Raw genomic sequence first — 18,326 nt, 5'->3', positions numbered from 1 at the left:
TAAAACAAGCTCTCCACAGCATGACTTGCAGTGTAATTAAGGAGTCAGGATGGAATTTTGGAGAGTAAATATATCTTGTGATTCTTGAGTTTCTCCCGGCGTATTTGATAATCAAAATATCCATGGGTGTACTGCCGGTCTACAGTGTCCAACGGTCACTATATTTCGGCGATCATACATGTTGCCATCATCAGGTAAACTGACGGACTGAGCTCCTGTGAACGTGCTGGCACGGAGATCCGTATGCTATGGCTGCTCAGGAGGAACTGGGTTCGGTCGCGGCGGCGACCGATTTAAATACCCTCCACCCGCGTCGCGCTCCCTCCGCTGTCCGTGCCCCGGTCGCGCGGTGGAACAGATTGCGACGGCATCTGAGATGACGTCGGTGTCATCGCTCTGTCCACCGTGGTCGTCACAACTATATGTTTGCTCAATTTACTCTTGATCAAGAGTAAATCGAGCAAACGTATAGTTGTGACAACCACGGCGGACAGAGCGATCACACCAACGTCATCTCAGACACCGTCGCAATCTGTTCCACCACGCGACTGTGGCGCGGGGCGCGGAAAGCGGAGGGAGCGCGCCGCGGGCGGAGGGTATTTAAATCGGCTGCCGCCACGACCGAACCCAGTTCCCTCTGAACAGCCATAGCATACGGATCTCCGTGCCGGCACGTTCACAGGAGCTCAGTCCGTCAGTTCACCTGATGATGGCGACATGTATGATCACCGAAATATTGTGCCCGTTGGACACTAGACCGGCAGTACACCCGTGGATATTTCGATTAAATATATCTTAACTGCTTCTGTGCCCTCAAGATCACACATACATTTGCACGGTAAATGTTGAATTCATTCAATGATTATATCTTCACGTAATGGGGAGGCAAACAAAACAGCAGCCAGCATTGTCCTTCTGATTAGATCGAACAGTAATGATTAATGTATAACAACTCAGTGCTGTTTTGAAATATTTAAAGTAACATATTTCAAATAAATAATAACATCTACCATGCTAAATCCAAAATAATTTTGGGCCTCATCAGCAACCATATTGAAAGCCATTGTCATCCCGGATAATGATTGAAATATGGTCCCTATCAAGATCCACATCATCTTGCTTTGCACAGATATCAAATAGTTTGTAGCATATAATCTCTTAATGACAGCCATTTCTGCAGTTGCATGGACAATCAGTTGGAATGCCAGTGCGCTCTGAGCTGGAATACCTGTTACACTGTGAGTAGCTGATGCTAAATCAGCAACCACAGTACACAGGCTTTCTATGAAACTGGCCTTTCAAGCACAGAGGCTTGTTTTATGCTCTAAAAAATGGACAGTGTCAGTGACCTACAGAGATATATATATTGCTGATCTTCTCACCTTACATCCAAATTAAAGCCTTATACAAATGGGGCAGACATGCTCTTTACACATTCCATGAGCCACGATTAAGACATTTTAGGACATTGAGTGCCTATGCGAACCTTGTTATTAGTTTTGAACTTGTGGTAAAGCCTGTTACAAAATACCAAGAATTAGAAAACTCACTAAATCCTTCACGGTCTGATCTGATTGCCTCATTCGCAATTTTGGCAGACGGTCAATGCACCTTGAGTCATGGAAATAAATGCACTCATCTTTCATATAAAGAGTTTAAAACCTGATGTTGAATAGCAGGCGCTGGACAGGAATTGCAGGAGTGAAAGAGGTACAAAACACTGCAAAATCCCCCAGTGCAGTAGCCTCCTTACAAAGGTTGTTAAGTGTGAACTGAAATGACAAATGTTTTACTGGTCTATATGCTTTCTTGGGAGAATTCATTCTTGACTACCAGTTCAAAATTATCTGAAAGTATGGCCCAAGTTGACATCCAAAATTGTGCCTAGACAGGAAGGATAGAGAAACAGACCATAAATCCCTTTGTTGGTGCTCTTTGAGAGTATTATGCCTCCAAGCATTCTTGAAACTGCTTGGTAAAGAAAATTAGTCAGACAGCAACAGCGACATTATATGATTCTGACACACGAAATAATTTTAACATACAAACAGGCAACAGCATATGGTAAGCTTAGCACGTGTTTTGAAATGCATTTTGAGCCACTGAAATTTTAATAATCTAACAACTACCGTAACTTAAAAACAGGAACACCTCTGTCAATGAAACCAGCACAGAACAACAATGTGGATTAATGTGCCATACTTACCTTATATTATTCCGGTATCTTTTTCCTTCTTATAACCATGTATCACACTTTTGTACATTTATTATTAATGGTTTTTGACAGTAGTTTTCATTGTAAATTTTTAATTGACAAATCATTTTGACTAGCACATCAGTGCACCTCTAGTGATGCTATTATTATTATTATTTAGAGTTTATGGCCCTTATTGGACCACTCTAGCCAACTTTATACAAAGAATTTTTCAGTTTCCTGTCAGCCCAGTACCTCTTCATTCTCTCGGATCTCATCCTTCTTTCTTCATTGGAAACCACCCTTCTTATTGTCTGTTTGTTGATTCTCACTTGCAGTCTGTTTTGTTTGTCTGTGAGTTTCCTGATTTTGTCAGTTTTGTTTCTTAGGTCTTCCAATGTAATCTGTAGCTCATCCATATCTTCCTTGATTTCTGTAATCCACTTAATGTTGCACTTACTATTCCACAATTTTTCTATTATTCTCCTGATGATCCTGTTCTCTGGTGTTCTGATTAGAAGTCCAAAAAATGAAATGTGTTTCTTCCTGATTGTACTCATTACCGGTTCTGTTTCCTTGTAGACTATTTCATTTGTAGCTACTCTCCAGTGTCCATCTTTCTGGTACGATTTGTTGATGCACGTTCTGATGATTCTTCTCTCTATTTTGAGTATTTCGTCTATTTGTGCAGTGTTAGTTTTTTTGAAGATGGTTTCACTTGCGTATGTTACTTCTGGTTGAGTGGTTGTTTCGCAGTGTTTTAATTTTGTTGCTATTGACAGGCTCTTTTTGTTGTAGGTGTTCTTGGTGATATATTGTGCTCTAGTCAATTTGTTTATTTTGTTATGCCATGTTGGCTTTTCATTGAGGTTATATGTTATGATTCGTCCCAGATATTTAAATTTATCTACAGTTTTGATTTCTTGGTTTCCTATGGCGATTTTGTTTATGAGTGGTGGGTCAGTTAACATGATGACTGTTTTTTCAAAGGATATTCCAAGATCAATTTTCTGTGCTATTTCCTGTAGTGAGATAATTTGTTGTTTGGTTTCTTGAATACTGTTGGACAAGAGAGCGCGGTCATCAGCAAATCCTAGACAATTTAAACTTAAGTTGTCTTTGGGTCTTCCAATTTGGATGTTCTTTGGGTTAGTTTTGTACCATTCCCTGATTATGTTCTCTAAAACACAGTTGAACAGCAGGGGTGCCAAGCAATCTCCTTGCCTTAAACCTGTTTTTATGATGAATGGTTCAGAGAGTTCCCCCCTGAACTTGACTTTCATTATTATTATTATTATACATTTAAGTTACTTTATTAAATAATTAATAACTAACTTAGCATGTAATGAGATGAGTCTAAAAATAGCACATGAAATAATGGTCAAAAACATCAAACAGCCCAAGAGATGGCAGTGTAGTGAGAGGAGATGGATCTAGGTTATAGTCAGAGGTGAACATACACTAGTGTGAATCACAAAACAGTGGCTAGTTTCAAACTTAGAATAGCAATAGCTGGTTCTAAGTCTATCCAAATGCAGTTGTACACACTTGATAGTGTTTTATTTTATGAAGAATTACTATCAGATTCTAAGGAGCTGGGTATTAATGTTTTCAAGAGAAACAGAACAGACTTTTAGAGACCTGAGACAGTAAAAGTGTGCTAACAGTACTGGTAGCTTTTGCGTTGTGTTCCACAATTGTTAAGTGTTTGCACAGTGAATGATAGGAAGTGAACATGATGTAAGATGAGTTGGATGATTAGATGCAATGGTGGAATCAATGCTGAAATAGTATTCTATATACGTCGCCATGATGTGGAGTGTTTGAAATTACATGGAAGCATAATGGAATATCTCATGTAAAATGGAATGCTGTCATCAAAACATAATACTCCAGAAACTTTGAACTGTAGCATTAGGTTTCTGCATAATAACAACTTCAGAAAGCAGAACATTTTGGGGGTGGAGATAAAAAGTTTCTGAAATGATCAATGAGCTATGCTACAAATCAGTCCATCATCACATCCAGTTTTCCTTGAGTCACGTTTTCTTTGCTTCACCTACTCACAACTTAGCCTATACCTAGGGCTATGCTACAGATCAGTCCACCACCACAACCACTTTTGTCACAGACATTTGTTGGTTTCACCAACTCTCATGCAATCTGTAAAAATCAAATATGAAACAATATCTCAACAAATCTTGTCATATTTTGAGAAACATACAATGCAAGAAATACCTAAGAACACCACAAACCAATTTTATTGTCAATAATAGCATGATCAATAATCGTTTATCTTGCGCTACCCATGCTGAAAACAACAGTGATCAATTCATACCCTCCACCAAAGCAAGTCATTAGATCAGCAATTCCACTGGCTAATGCATACTATCGTCCAATTGACTATGAGCAACCAAAACAAACTGCCAACTGCAGAATGCAGCAGAAGAGCTGCCGACACTGGAAGTTCACTTTAACCAAATAAAACACAATGAAGTTGTTACGTGCAAATTGCCTGAATGAATGAATTACTTGTGCACTTGCAGTTAACACTATGTGGATTGAAATAAATGAGCTAAAATACAAAATTTTGTTGCAGTCTATCACCTGCACCGAATATACTTTATATTATTCCAGCTGCTACAGATCATGTTACTTTTAGATCAAGGACATATTATGTGCTAGTCAAAGTTTCTGTTTCAAATCACTCATGCCACAAAGCTGGCTGCCTAAGAGTGTGTAAATAAAGGGTCTTAGCATAATACCATATAAGGGGGAGGGGGGGATGACAGGTTAACAATGGTGGAATAACATTTCTTGTATTCAAACTGGAGACCCAACACGATAGTTCATTAGTTACTGCCTGCTACTAGCTGGTGATGGCAATACTATAACAGCTATTTGTTCATGCACAGTTGTTCCCTGGTTTCCAAAGACTCATTAAGGTAGCCTCATTCCAAGAGTCATGGTTTTGTACCTGACAGTGATTCAGATTCCCTGCCCAGCCCGAGTATTGATACAGACATCTCATCCTTCCGCATTTATGTTTTGAGTTCTGACTACTGTCCGAATGGATTCATTATGCTTTACAATAACCTTTGCCGTATTCTAGACTTAAGTTCCTGTCAGCCATTCACTACATGAACATCTGCCATGATTGATCAGACAGAACAGCCTGTTTGTTTCCACTGGTCTCCGTGTACCAGTTCCATAGAAAAAACAGGACTCCCCTATCATCTAGATTGTGGTGAAGGGGGCAAAAAAGATACCTTTCACTGCACCTGGGAAGAGCTGCAACATAGTGTAACGCAACTTGTCATGCCCATTTGTCATATCACAAGCTGCAAATTAAACCAAATATCAATCTCACATGGAGAAAAAATAATTGTCAAATTACTCCTTGCTGGAACAATACTGTCAAGTGCTCATCTCAGTGACTGTTCTGTGATGACAGAGTGTTCATTTTGGCTAGCATTGACTGGTTATTTATATAAAATGTTCTGCCATTGTCTGGGATATGTCTTTTGGGCTGGTCAGAAGGCTCCTATTCCACATTATACCTGGAATTGAGCATCACCAACCTCATTCAGAAATCCTGCCACTGTTCTCCCTTACCAATGTAGACTTTGTGGGTTTATTGATGGAGTTCAGGACTCCACATCAGGAACTCTTCTTAGTCTTGTATATATTTTGGCAGCATTTTGGTATCATTACCAAAGAGGCTGTTGGTGTTGTTCAGTTTCTGACATCCTGGTAGCTACACAGCTGCCCCTGGTTGCAGAGCAACACTCATTTCTCTACAGGAGACACACAAATTATATATGTGGCCTGAACACTTTGGAATGGGGGCTTGGCCATTAAATCCTAACCACAACCTCACTATTGAAACACAGCCAGATTCCTTACTATGTCCAGTTAGTCTTCTTATGTAATTTGTTGGCCAATTTGGCAGCTCCTTTCAGCAATGCTCAATCTGCTATGTGTATTCACCCTCCCCTTGGGAAGTGTTCACTGGAATGCAAATCGATGACCACTTTGAGAAGTGTCTGTGAGGATGGGAGATAATATCAAAAAATCTTTGGTGTGGAAAAAAAATTATTACAGCTGTGCTAAAGTACATGCTCAATCCATGTTGAGAAGACAATATTATGTTGATCTAAGGCTCCCAAATTCACTTCCTGGGAGCATGTGCTAATAGATCTGCAGCAAGGTGTGCTTGTAGAAGTCCCCACATATAAGAAATGAAGTAAAAATTGTGTGATCGGGTTACTGTCCATAGCTTCATTAGGGGGCAGTTATAAGGAACATATGATCATCCTACACACGATGTCAGCAACTGCTTCCATCTTTTAGCTGCTACATCCAAGTGATAAGTGGTATTACTCATTTACAAATGTGGCTGAAACATGTTTAGCCTTCTCGTCACTACAGTCATCCTCTCCGTAAAAACTACAGTTTCTTAATATAGGTACAACAGAGTCTCTGTTGGGTATCATCAAAAGATGGAAGCATTTCCATTTCCTCCACACGATTCCCAAACACATTTACATTTCATAAGTGGACGACAGTCTTTCGGGTGTGCTACTTCTTTCCCAACTCACACAAAAACGCCAAGCATTGTCACAAGATAGTCATTCTAGACTGAATACAATTTTCCTGAAGAAAGGTTACAAAACTGCATGGGGAAAATGCTCCAGAAGCTGTCCTGTCATAACAATGGCCAATGAGGAAAATCCATAAATGATGGTGCTAGAGGGCTGATAGCTTTCAGCATCTCCCAGCTTCAGAAGCTAAGGCGAACCAAACCAGAACCCAGTCAGAATTGGCAGATTTTCCTGATGAACACGGGATCAAATAAATAAAATTAAATCTAGCTTTTTCAAAATGCTACAATGCAGGAAGAATTACCCCATGTGCAAAGCAGTGTTTCAGTTGAGTTAAAAAATGCACTGGACGATAACATACACGATACCCTTGGTGAATCTACACTCTAATACCATGACCAAAAATTTTTCTGATCCCTCCTTCGCTATTATTCACTTTATGTATGGTCTACCTACCAGAGCTATTTGTTTAACTTACAATACTACTTATCTTAAAAAAATAACTAGTTTAGGATAGACGTGTGATATGTAAGAGAACTATACCTGAGTTTCTGTGAAATTGGAATGGAGGGATATATAGAAATTTTACATTATCAACAATTTTTTAAGTTTCTGTCTACTACTATTCTCTGTTGATGTATCTTTGGACTTGCTTTATGTTCTTAGATGTTTGCCTACATGACAGGATTTGAGTAACATGTGAGGGAATCAAATTATTTCAGTGAGCTGGATTATGGCAGTTAACTCACAGTTCTTTTCGAACTGATATTTATCATTAGCCACAAATGTCACTGAACATCAAAAGTAAGCCTACAGTAAGCCCAAAACGTGAGCAATCAATCATATATCTGTGAAAATACTTCTACAAGTGACTGCCAGCTTTACACAATTTATTTATTGCTTACTTCCACAGAATAAACTCTCAATTAACATTAGCTGCAGTGACTCCCAATGATATTTACATAGAACTGGAAATGATTATAGGCTATTCCTAATAAGCTACCATTTTTTTATTTTTTTTTTTTTTTTATTTAAGGGTCGCTTCTACGTCACTGGTCAAAGCCGACGGGTGGGATCGGACGCTTCGGTCAACCCCAATATTCTGCATAATGTGACATTGTTAAAAACAAAAAAATTCCTTAGAACGACACACAGAGAAGACTACGTACAAGTTGTGAACATTGTTCAGTTATTAATTACGGTATATAACAAATACCTTTTGTCCAGCCAAATCTTGAACTTGGCTGTCATAATCTTGCAACTTAGTCATGTATTTCAACGCCGCTTGTGATGTCTGTCGTATACGTTCTTCTAGTAAGGATACCCGTTCAGCTGCTTCTTTCTCTAGTTGTTCTGCGGTCTCTACAAGGAGCATATTCTGTTCCGTCAAATCTTTAACCCAGGACTGAAGAGTTGAGACCTTCAACTGAAATAACGTCTGAACCTAAGCATTACCACAGATTAAAGCAAATCTTCTTCGGCTGTGTACTGAAGCTTACCTTCAATGCATCTACTTCAGCATCTTCGTCAACGCTTTCTAAGATTTTTTCATAAACATCTTGCAATTTCGCAATAATTTCAGAAGGTCTGGAGTCAGAGCAAATGGGAACACTACCGTTATCACGGTTCGAAAGTACAGCGTTATGAACGTCTTCTCCAATCATTTTAATGCTATTAGTCTTTTCAGTCTACGTGCCGCTTTTATTTTTTGCAGCTGGCTACATACACGTTTCTCTCGACGTAAACAAACACTGCTCTGTCAAAACACAAACGCAAGGATCTTCTACGAGAGATAATTCATATCTTCGCGCTACGTGTTCTTATACAAGTACATTTCAGTTGTGGCTCTACTTCTTTCAAAGTTATAATTAATTAAGCTTTCTCGTTGATACCGTTCTTCTGTTGTCACGGAGCCATGATCCAAAACTGCAGTAGTCGTTCTAGCAGACGAAGTGAATCAACAGCTCATTATATCTTAATTCATTTATGTATGGAGCGCAGGAAGAACGCCTGTTTACATGCCATTGTGCGTGAGGAAATTAGCATAACCCTATCTTCGCGATCTCGACGGGTGCGATACGGTTAACTGACGAATATCTTTTGCAATTCCTCCTAATATTGGTTCTTGAACCTTTTCCACAAGTCACACATATGTGTGACCATTCGCAACATTCAGTTTCTCCTGTTGCTACTACCTGGTACACGTCTCACACATTTAAGCAATATTCTGAAATGGGACGCACAAGTGTTTTGCAACCGTTCTCTTTTTAGAAGGTTGCACCGTCTAATCTCAAACTTTACCCCTTAGAGATGAAATATTACTGGATACGTTCTGAACTGTTATTGTTATTACATTTGTATCCTTAAATTGGGTATAATTTAACTCTGTCATAGGCGTTGGCTTTCTAATGATATAAAAATATAATGCTTCTATTTTTAGTTTAGTTTGATGCATTCACATATCTAGAGAATCTCTTGACAAATGATCAAGGAAGTGAGTATTGTATTCAGATTTTCTATTTTTTCAGTTATACTTTCTGACATATTCCACACCTGTGAAAATCATCTCATGGAACAAAAACTGAATTTAATATAATCTGGTTTCATTCGTTTGCTACAGCGGGCTTTAGCTACCACACCTTTGCATCACGATTCCTGGAGACAGACAGCTTATATACATCTAGAAAGATACTGCGACTTGAGAGGCATCCATCGATGCCATCGGAAAACCGAAGCAAACCCATTTTTAATGTATATATAGTCCCTTCGTCGTCTTATTTAATTATCAAAAAGTGAAACATAGACAGTACCATAAAAATATTCGGATTTCTACTATTTGAATAGCCTCGCCATTGAAATAAAAGAAAATCCACAACACCAAAGATGCGTAAAACATTAACGTTTTATATTTGTGTGTGTACGTACTAGGAATAAAAATGTTGATAGATCCACCAAAATGATCCATAACGTATTTTAAATACACAATTTCCTCATAACTATATTGTTTCATTACAAGATAATTTATACAAATTAATTTATCATCCTTTTATAGTACATACCTGCTGCTTCTTCCAGGATTCCATTGTTCTTTTAGAAGTTCTTTTTTGCTGCTGCTTTGTGCACTGTGGTAAAACATTGACAATATTGTAATGTGTATAAAACATTTCTGAGTGTTGTTTAAAGCAGTTCAGTATCTCTACTTCGTGTGAAACACGAATGGGCATCAGATCTGCATCTATATATGCGCAAATTTTCGTTAACATACACAAATGCTGTAAAAATATACATACGAGAAACGGTAAGTGTGTGTGTTTTTTTAATTTCCTAAAATACTGTAATGAGTTATCAAAAATATATCTGCTTAACATCAGTAGGATATATCCAAATTTTGAATGTATGTGTGTGTTTATTGCCAATAATAGGCATTTCTGAATATAAATTATTTTAATTAAAAGGAAGGTCAGCGTTGGTCGTAATATTCATGTTTTATTAATAGCGTAATCGATTTTCGATCACATAGTGACCATCTTCGGTGCTGTACACATTAGACTCAGACGCTGGTATCAAGTTATCGATCAACTTGATAACTCTACATGCACATAAGTTATCAATCGACTTGATACCAGTGTCTGAGTTGAATGTGTACAGCACCGAAGATGATCACTATGTGATCGAAAATCGATTCTGCTATTAATAAAACATCAATATTACGACCAACGCTGACTTTCCTTTTAATTTAACATACATGGTCGTTGCGCACACAGCACTCCATGGGGTCGCCAATCAATAAATTATTTTGTTTCATCCTCTATATCGTTGCACTATATAATGTAATTCAACAATGTAATGCATAGGAAGATGTTTTAGTTAGTAAGTTGTTTATATGTTGTGTGGATCATAATGGCGACGTATTATGGTCTGGAAGAAATCTGGTTTACATTTGCGGTACACTTCATCAGTGAAAAACTTTGCAATATACTGGCCATTTACTTGATTGATCAAGCTGTGTCTCTTTTTAACACACAGGTGTTTATACTTAACTATACCCACTCGGAGGCCGGCGGTTGTGGCCGAGCGGTTCTAGGCGCTTCAGTCTGGAACCGCGCGAGCGTTACGGTCGCAAGTTCGAATCCTGCCTCGGGCATGGATGTGTGTGATGTCCTTAGGTTAGTTAGGTTTAACTAGTTCTAAGTTCTAGAGGACTGATGACCTCAGCTGTTAAGTCCCATAATGCTCAGAGCCATTTGAACCAGTTTTTGTCCAGTCTGTCTGTCTCTCTCTTTCTCTCTCTTTCTCTCTCTCATTCACACACACACACACCATATATTAAAAATTCTGCAGTACATCAATAGGGTAGAAGTTCTCAAACACAAATGATATCTGTTTGTTGAAGTTAATTGTTTTAGACCTATCTATTACATTTTTTACATCACTAGCTATGTACTCAAGACTGTTATGGCTGAAATCCTAATTCCTTTTTGTGCCACACTAGCAAACAGCAAATGGTAACAATGGTCCTGCATGCATTACTTGACAATACTTGCTACAAAAAAATGAGATTTCTTCATCCTTCATCACTCTACATGCACATAAATTTGTATCAGCGTCACTTCTCAGAGATTAATTAGCTGCAGTCATGACTAGAGAAGCTTGTTACTTGAGAAAGCAGTAAGCTACATTCGACATTACTGCTTACAGTAAGTAAATGTGTTAGAGATTAGCTGAAACTAATTAATCTTAGGAATTAATATGAGGGAAGAGTATCGACTACAAGTCATTAGATGTGTCACAACCATTGAAAGTGTGATGCAAGCCCTACGTTGTGCGCCTCAGGATACAGAAGTTGCTGCTTCCATAGGAACAAGTGAGCATGTAGACAAAAGAGGTCTTGGGCTAAGATACAATGTTCCTGCATATGTTACTTCAGATACTACTATTACTTTAGATAGCTATAGCTACTTCTCACAATTTGCAGTTGTTAGGCTGCATTCTCTTATGCCCATATAACGCATTGCACTGAGTTGTGTGCACTTCTTTGTGGTAATTAATGGCAGTTATGTATCCACATCTAGGGTCATTCCACATCAAATCAAACAGGTCGTATCACTCATCATCTAAGATTCTCATGAAATTTTGCACATTTGCTTATACTTATAACATAAGAAATTGTGCAAAATCTTTTGCTCTCAGACTACAATTTTTTTTATATCAAATTCTAAATGTAGTTATACTCTGATCACTGGGCTCTGCAAGAATGCCAATGCAAAATGGTACTTATCTACATTGTTGAGCATTTTACAATATAAATATGAAAGCTTACTAAAACAATGTTTTATTAATTAATCAGTATGTGGCTAACAGCTACACCCCACAGAACACATAATAACCAGAGAGTAATTATAACACAGCGAAGTAAAAAAAAACACTATCGTTATCAACTTACATACCCCCTTAAACTGAGATCGACACACAGTATGAAGTCTAAATGTACGGGCACTCCTTCACTTATTTCGCAAGGCCACAGTTTCTTACACATGTTTCATGTCTGGTATTGCCAAGTGGTTTTGTGAAAGCATTGGCTAAAACCAATTCTCCAGAAGGCAGATGTTCAAAGCTAATAACACCTGATACAACATGCCTTCTTATAAAATAATACTTTATATATGTATGTTTTGATCTCGAGTTCATCACTAGATTCTTGGCTAATGGAATGGCTCCTTTATTATCACAGTATATTGAAAATGAATCCATGACACTGCTTGGATCTACCTCAAGCAATAGGTGTTCTAAGAACAGTAAATCTTGAACAGCTGATGCCAAGGCCATATAATCAGCTTCACAAGTAGAAAGTGCAATAGTTTTTTTTTTCTAATGGACCACGAAAATAATGATTTTTGCAGTTTGATGCATGAACCAGTTACAGAGTGCCTGTCATTGATTTTATTGCCCTCATCTACATCACTGAAGGGCATTATTTTTCTCTTACCATCTCCAGAATATTCTAGTTTGTAGTCCATAGTTCACTTTAAATATCTAAACAATCTTTTTACTGACAACCAATGAATATTGTTAAAACAACGATTATATCTGCTAAGGAGATTTACAGCAAAACACATTTCACGTCTGGAGATTTGCGATAGATATAGAAAACTTCCTATTGCTCGTTGATATGGTACCTTGATATCATCTGATTCGACTGCTTCAGGGTCCAAACCAAGTTAAAGTGGTGTTGCTACTGGCTTGGCTTCACTCATTCCGGATTTCTCCCATGTAATTTCTGTGTGTATATATTGACATATCTATCCTAGATCTTTTATCTCACAAAATTTTTCCAAGAAGATCCAAAACAATTCTTTCATTTGAGAATAATAATATATCTTCGACATATAAATCTAGGATGACTAGTTTGGATTGATCTCTGTGAAAATAGGTACACGAATCAGTGTTTGATCTGTTCAGTTTCAGTTTTTTTAATAATTCCTACCAGCCTGTTTGAGTCAATAAACAGCTTTCTTCAGCCTCCATACTTTTCCAGGAGTTGCAAAATTTTCTGGTGGAATAACATAAACTTCTTCATTTAAGTCACCACAGAGATAAGCAGTAGAGATGTCAACATGATCAATCTACAGGTTCTCTCAAGGAGGAGGAGGAGGAGATTAGTGTTTAACATCCCATTGACAACGTGGTCATTAGAGACGGAGCATGAGCTCGGGTTAGGGAAGGATGGGGAAGGAAATCGGCCGTGCCCTTTAAAAGGAACCATCCCGGCATTTGCCTGAAGTGATATAGGGAAATCACGGAAAACCTTAATCAGGATGGCCGGACGCAGGGTTGAACCGTCGTCCTTCCGAATGCGAGTCCAGTGTGCTAACCACTGCGCCACCTCGCTCGGTGGTTCTCTCGAGCTGCCATAGACAAGAGATATGTAATGGATGCATTGTTGGCAACTGGTAAAAAGGTTTCCTGATAATCAACACCTTGAACTTGAGCGTAAACCGAGCGGTTCTAGGCGCTACAGTTTGGAACTGCGCGACCGCTACACTCACAGGTTCGAATCCTGCCTCAGGCACGGGTGTGTTAGGTTTAAGTAGTTGTAAGTTCTAGGGGACTGATGACCTCAGAAGTTAAGTCCCGTAGTGCTCAGAGCCATTTGAACTATTTGAGCGCAAATTTTTACCACTAGGCATGCCTTAAATGTTTCTGGTGTACTGATAGTCCCAGGCATTATTTTTAATAGCCACTTAGTCTTGAGTGGTTTGTGTCCCCTGGATAGCTCTACTTCTTCAAATATGCTATTACAAACTAGAAATGAGAATTCTTTCTTTATTGTTTCTTTTTTTTTTCAATCTTCATCATTTGCCCCATCCAAAGCTCCCTTGACATCAGTGTCTTCACTTGAAAGTCCTTCTTTCAGATGGTACGTAACATGATCAGGTCATGTTTTGGGTTCTGATTCTCTATTTGACCTTCGATGTGTAACCTTTTGACCCTTGTCTTGAGTTTCAGTACCTGTAGAATCACTGTCAAAGTCATAAAAGGATTCACTTTCGCTGTCTGCTGATTTAACTTCTTCTTCAGTTTGTGAAGTATTGATGTCCTGAAGAACTGCTTCTTGTTCCAATCCTAAGGCATTTAGGGTCTTAGGTTCCCCTGTCTTTGAAATTAAAAAACTCACATCTTCTAGGAATTTTTCATCCCTACTGACAATTATCTGGTCAGTCTTCCTATTGATGAATCGATAGCCTTTGGTTGTCTAGCATTACAAATGTCAACTTCTGTGACTTCTTATCCCACTTCTTGCGATGTGGATTTGGAATGTGAACCATTGTACTGCAGCCAAAAATTCTCAGATATGATAAACAAGGTTTTCTCCTATGTCAGAGTTCATATGGCGCCTTATCTCTGAGTGTAGTGGATGGTGAACTATTTGATAAGGTAACGCAGCTGTAGACACAACTTCAGCCCAATACTTCTTTGGTAGCTTAGCATTGAACATCATAGTACAAGACTTTTCAACCAATGTTCTATTAACTCTCCTGGCGACAACATTTCGCTGTGTACTGTATCGTACTGTAAGCTGGTGGATGATATCCTCAAAAGCCAAAAATCCTTTTAGTTCATAGTTGACATACTCCTTTCCATTTTCAGACCACAACTACTTGATGTTTCTGCCTGTCTGCTTTTCCTCCGTGTTTTTTTAAAAATATCTGTTACCTCATATTTTTTCTCAAGAAATAGACAAACTTGAATATTGAAAAATGATCAATAAATATGAGAAAATTATGGTTTACTCCAATAGAAGCAGTCTCCATTTTCCCACACAAATCAGAATGTTCTAAATATAAGATGTGTTTAGAATACCTTTTCCTAGGTTTGAATGGCAGACATGACTGTTCTCCCATGATGCACAACTCACAGGAAACCTTAACCACAATATCTTCATTTAGTCCTGTCGAAACATTTTACAACACTGGCATACTTTTGCGATCCGTACGCCCTAGCCTATGATGCCATAAGAAGACACTATCTTTTATATTATAGCACTGTTTCATTTCACTTGTATTTTAACAATAGATCCTATTCTTAGGCAATGCTTTGGCAATTAGTTCACTTTTTGCATCGTAGATGAATCCACCATTTTTGTTAAAAGTCACATTATGTCCTTCGCTTACAATTTTACTAACTCAGAGTAAATTCACAGCTGAGTTTGGGACATGAATGACGCCACATCCTTCTACTTCTACTGTTTTATTACCAGTATAGAAGGTCAGATCAACACTTCCAGTAGTCTCTAGTACTGAGGCGTCACCTACCACGTTGGTCCCAGAGCTATTACATGGCTTGACATTATGATGCTTCTTTCCATCATTAGCAATGTGAGTCAAAGTGCAGGAATCTAAATACCACATATCGTTTTCGTGAGACTGTTTAACATCAGCAACAAGAATTAGCTTTTTTTGTTGTGTTTGTTTAGTAAATATATATCTGTCATCGTTATTTTTTGACGAGCTTTCTCCTTTTTTGTCCTTTCCATAACGATATTTAGCAATATGATTCGGTTTATTGCACTTGTAGCATTTAGTAATACGTTTTGTAGGTATCTTCTTATTTGTATGTAGAGCAGATTCTTCATTTTCATTTGCGTCTTCAGGTTTGACACCTTGAAGCAGTTTCACTTCAATAGAATCTCCCATGATACGTGTGCCACTGTTTTGTAGCGCCATAATCATAGGCTGATAATGATCAGGTAATCTAGCCAGGATTAAAGTTCCTATTCGCTCTTCATGGTCATTATTATACGATCGTAGTAGTCATCTGCCGACTTGCATTTATCTAATTTGGTAGTGATTAATGATCTGAGCAAGCCCACTGTATGTGTGAGTTCTGAGTCTTCAAATGCCTTTTCCAAAGCTGTCCAGGCTTCTGCTGCCATCTTTTTGTCCCTAATATGGGAATAATTCATCTTATCGATGAAAAGCACAATTTGGGTATGTGCCTTATTGTCTCTCTTCTTCCAAGAATAGTCCCATTTCGTCGGATCCCAAGGAGGGTTTTCAATAACATCCCACAGTTCAGTCATGAACCAAATACGCCTCCATGGCAAATTTCAACGTCGAGTAATTTTTACCCCCTATCAGCTTTTCAATCACTGGAAGTCCCGTTGATGCCGTACCACTCATTTGTAGCTTTGAGTCAGAGAAAAAATATCGATAGCCTGCAAGCAAAAATGATCAATAAGAAAAATATGAGTGATCTGCACACGCATAACTTCCTAACCAGCTCTCGATTTCCGCTCACAACTTCGACTTTAACATTTATAAAACCTTACTTTCACACCTGTGCTTGGGCCCATAAACTTTTGTTGAGTATTTTTTAATATAAACGTAAAAGGTTTATGGAACTCCGTTTTATTGATTAATCATTACTTGCATAACAACAGCTACACACCCCAGAACACACAATAACCACTTAGTAATTATAACACAACAGAGTAAACAAAAGCTGTCGATATAATCTTACATATCTTAACATATACAAATGCCCATAAGTCAGGTGTTTATAAAGCCTATGTATTTTAATTTTTTTAGTGTTATGAGAAGCACATATTACACAGACGTGTAATTATTTAGGCAGTAAAATTGCAAAGAACAATACAGAAAATTTAATAGTGTTATTTTCCAATTTCCAAAAAAAGTACAGACACATTGAAAAATGCTTATATCATATTTCTCCAGCCTGGTGGGAACTTATAACTGGTCTTAAATAATTCCCAAGACAGTACACACTGTAATAAAATAAAATTATTAATGGGTTTTCTGCAAATGAACACACAAATAAATCTGAAATCACAATATTTTACGTTGTGATGAAACAAAAATAATTCTAAATAACATCATCTACACCTGACACCCACTGCTTCAGAGATTTTCCTGAAACTTTTTCTACTTGTTACTTTCTGCATGGCAATAGTCAAAGCAAAATTTCTCCACATACTTCATGTAGTATGAGGGGAAATAATGGAAATTTTTTACAAAAGTAAATGCTGCAACTGAAGTTTGTCATTTAGATTGCATTACTTCAGACAAAAATTGCAATAATAATAATAATAATAATAACATAGAAGCGATGGAAAAAACAGATGCCTATAAATATCTAGGATACAGACAAAAAATAGGAATAGATAATACAAATATTAAAGAAGAACTAAAAGAAAAATATAGACAAAGACTAACAAAAATACTGAAAACAGAATAGACTCAAGAAATAAGACAAAAGCTATAAATACCTATGCTATACCAATGTTGACCTACTCATTTGGAGTAGTGAAATGGAGTAACACAGACCTAGAAGCATTCAATACACTTACACGATCACAATGCCACAAATATAGAATACATCACATACATTCAGCAACAGAAAGATTCACATTAAGCAGAAAGGAAGGAGGAAGGGGATTTATCGACATAAAAAACATACATTATGGACAGGTGGACAATTTAAGAAAATTCTTTATAGAACGAGCAGAAATCAGCAAAATACACAAAGCAATCACTCATATAAATACATCTGCTACACCACTGCAATTTCATAACCACTTCTACAACCCTTTGGATCACATAACATCAACAGATACGAAGAAAGTAAATTGGAAAAACAAAACACTACATGGCAAGCACCCGTATCATCTAACACAGCCACACATCGATCAAGACAAATCCAACACATGGCTAAGAAAAGGCAATATATACAGTGAGACAGAAGGATTCATGATTGCAATACAGGATCAAACAATAAACACCAGGTATTACAGCAAGCATATTATTAAAGATCGCAATACCACAACAGATAAATGCAGACTTTGCAAACAACAAATAGAAACAGTAGATCATATCACAAGCGGATATACAATACTAGCAAATACAGAATACCCCAGAAGACATGACAATGTAGCAAAAATAATTCATCAACAGCTTGCCTTACAACATAAACTTACAAAACAACACGTTCCTACATACAAGTATGCACCA

The 18,326-nt window shown here is 37.7% G+C and overlaps 1 protein-coding gene across 1 annotated transcript in view; it reads right to left on the bottom strand.

Moving 5' to 3' along the window:
* The window catches only part of LOC126260657 (centromere-associated protein E-like), a 577,712-nt gene extending 568,901 nt beyond the window's left edge, over positions 1-8,811 (bottom strand). The window contains exons 1-2 of the mRNA XM_049957993.1: positions 8,298-8,811; positions 8,015-8,224 (exon numbers count right to left, since the gene is read on the bottom strand). Coding sequence (XP_049813950.1) covers positions 8,015-8,224; positions 8,298-8,462 — 375 coding nt within the window. The 5' untranslated portion in view covers positions 8,463-8,811. The remainder of the gene's footprint in view (positions 1-8,014; positions 8,225-8,297) is intronic.
* Between the last annotated feature and the right edge of the window lie 9,515 nt (positions 8,812-18,326).

Source organism: Schistocerca nitens, chromosome 5 (genome assembly GCF_023898315.1).
Source record: "Schistocerca nitens isolate TAMUIC-IGC-003100 chromosome 5, iqSchNite1.1, whole genome shotgun sequence".
NCBI classification, from domain to species: domain Eukaryota; kingdom Metazoa; phylum Arthropoda; class Insecta; order Orthoptera; family Acrididae; genus Schistocerca; species Schistocerca nitens.
Note: the sequence above shows the minus strand (reverse complement) of the source record. Positions and strands in the feature narration are given on the sequence as shown.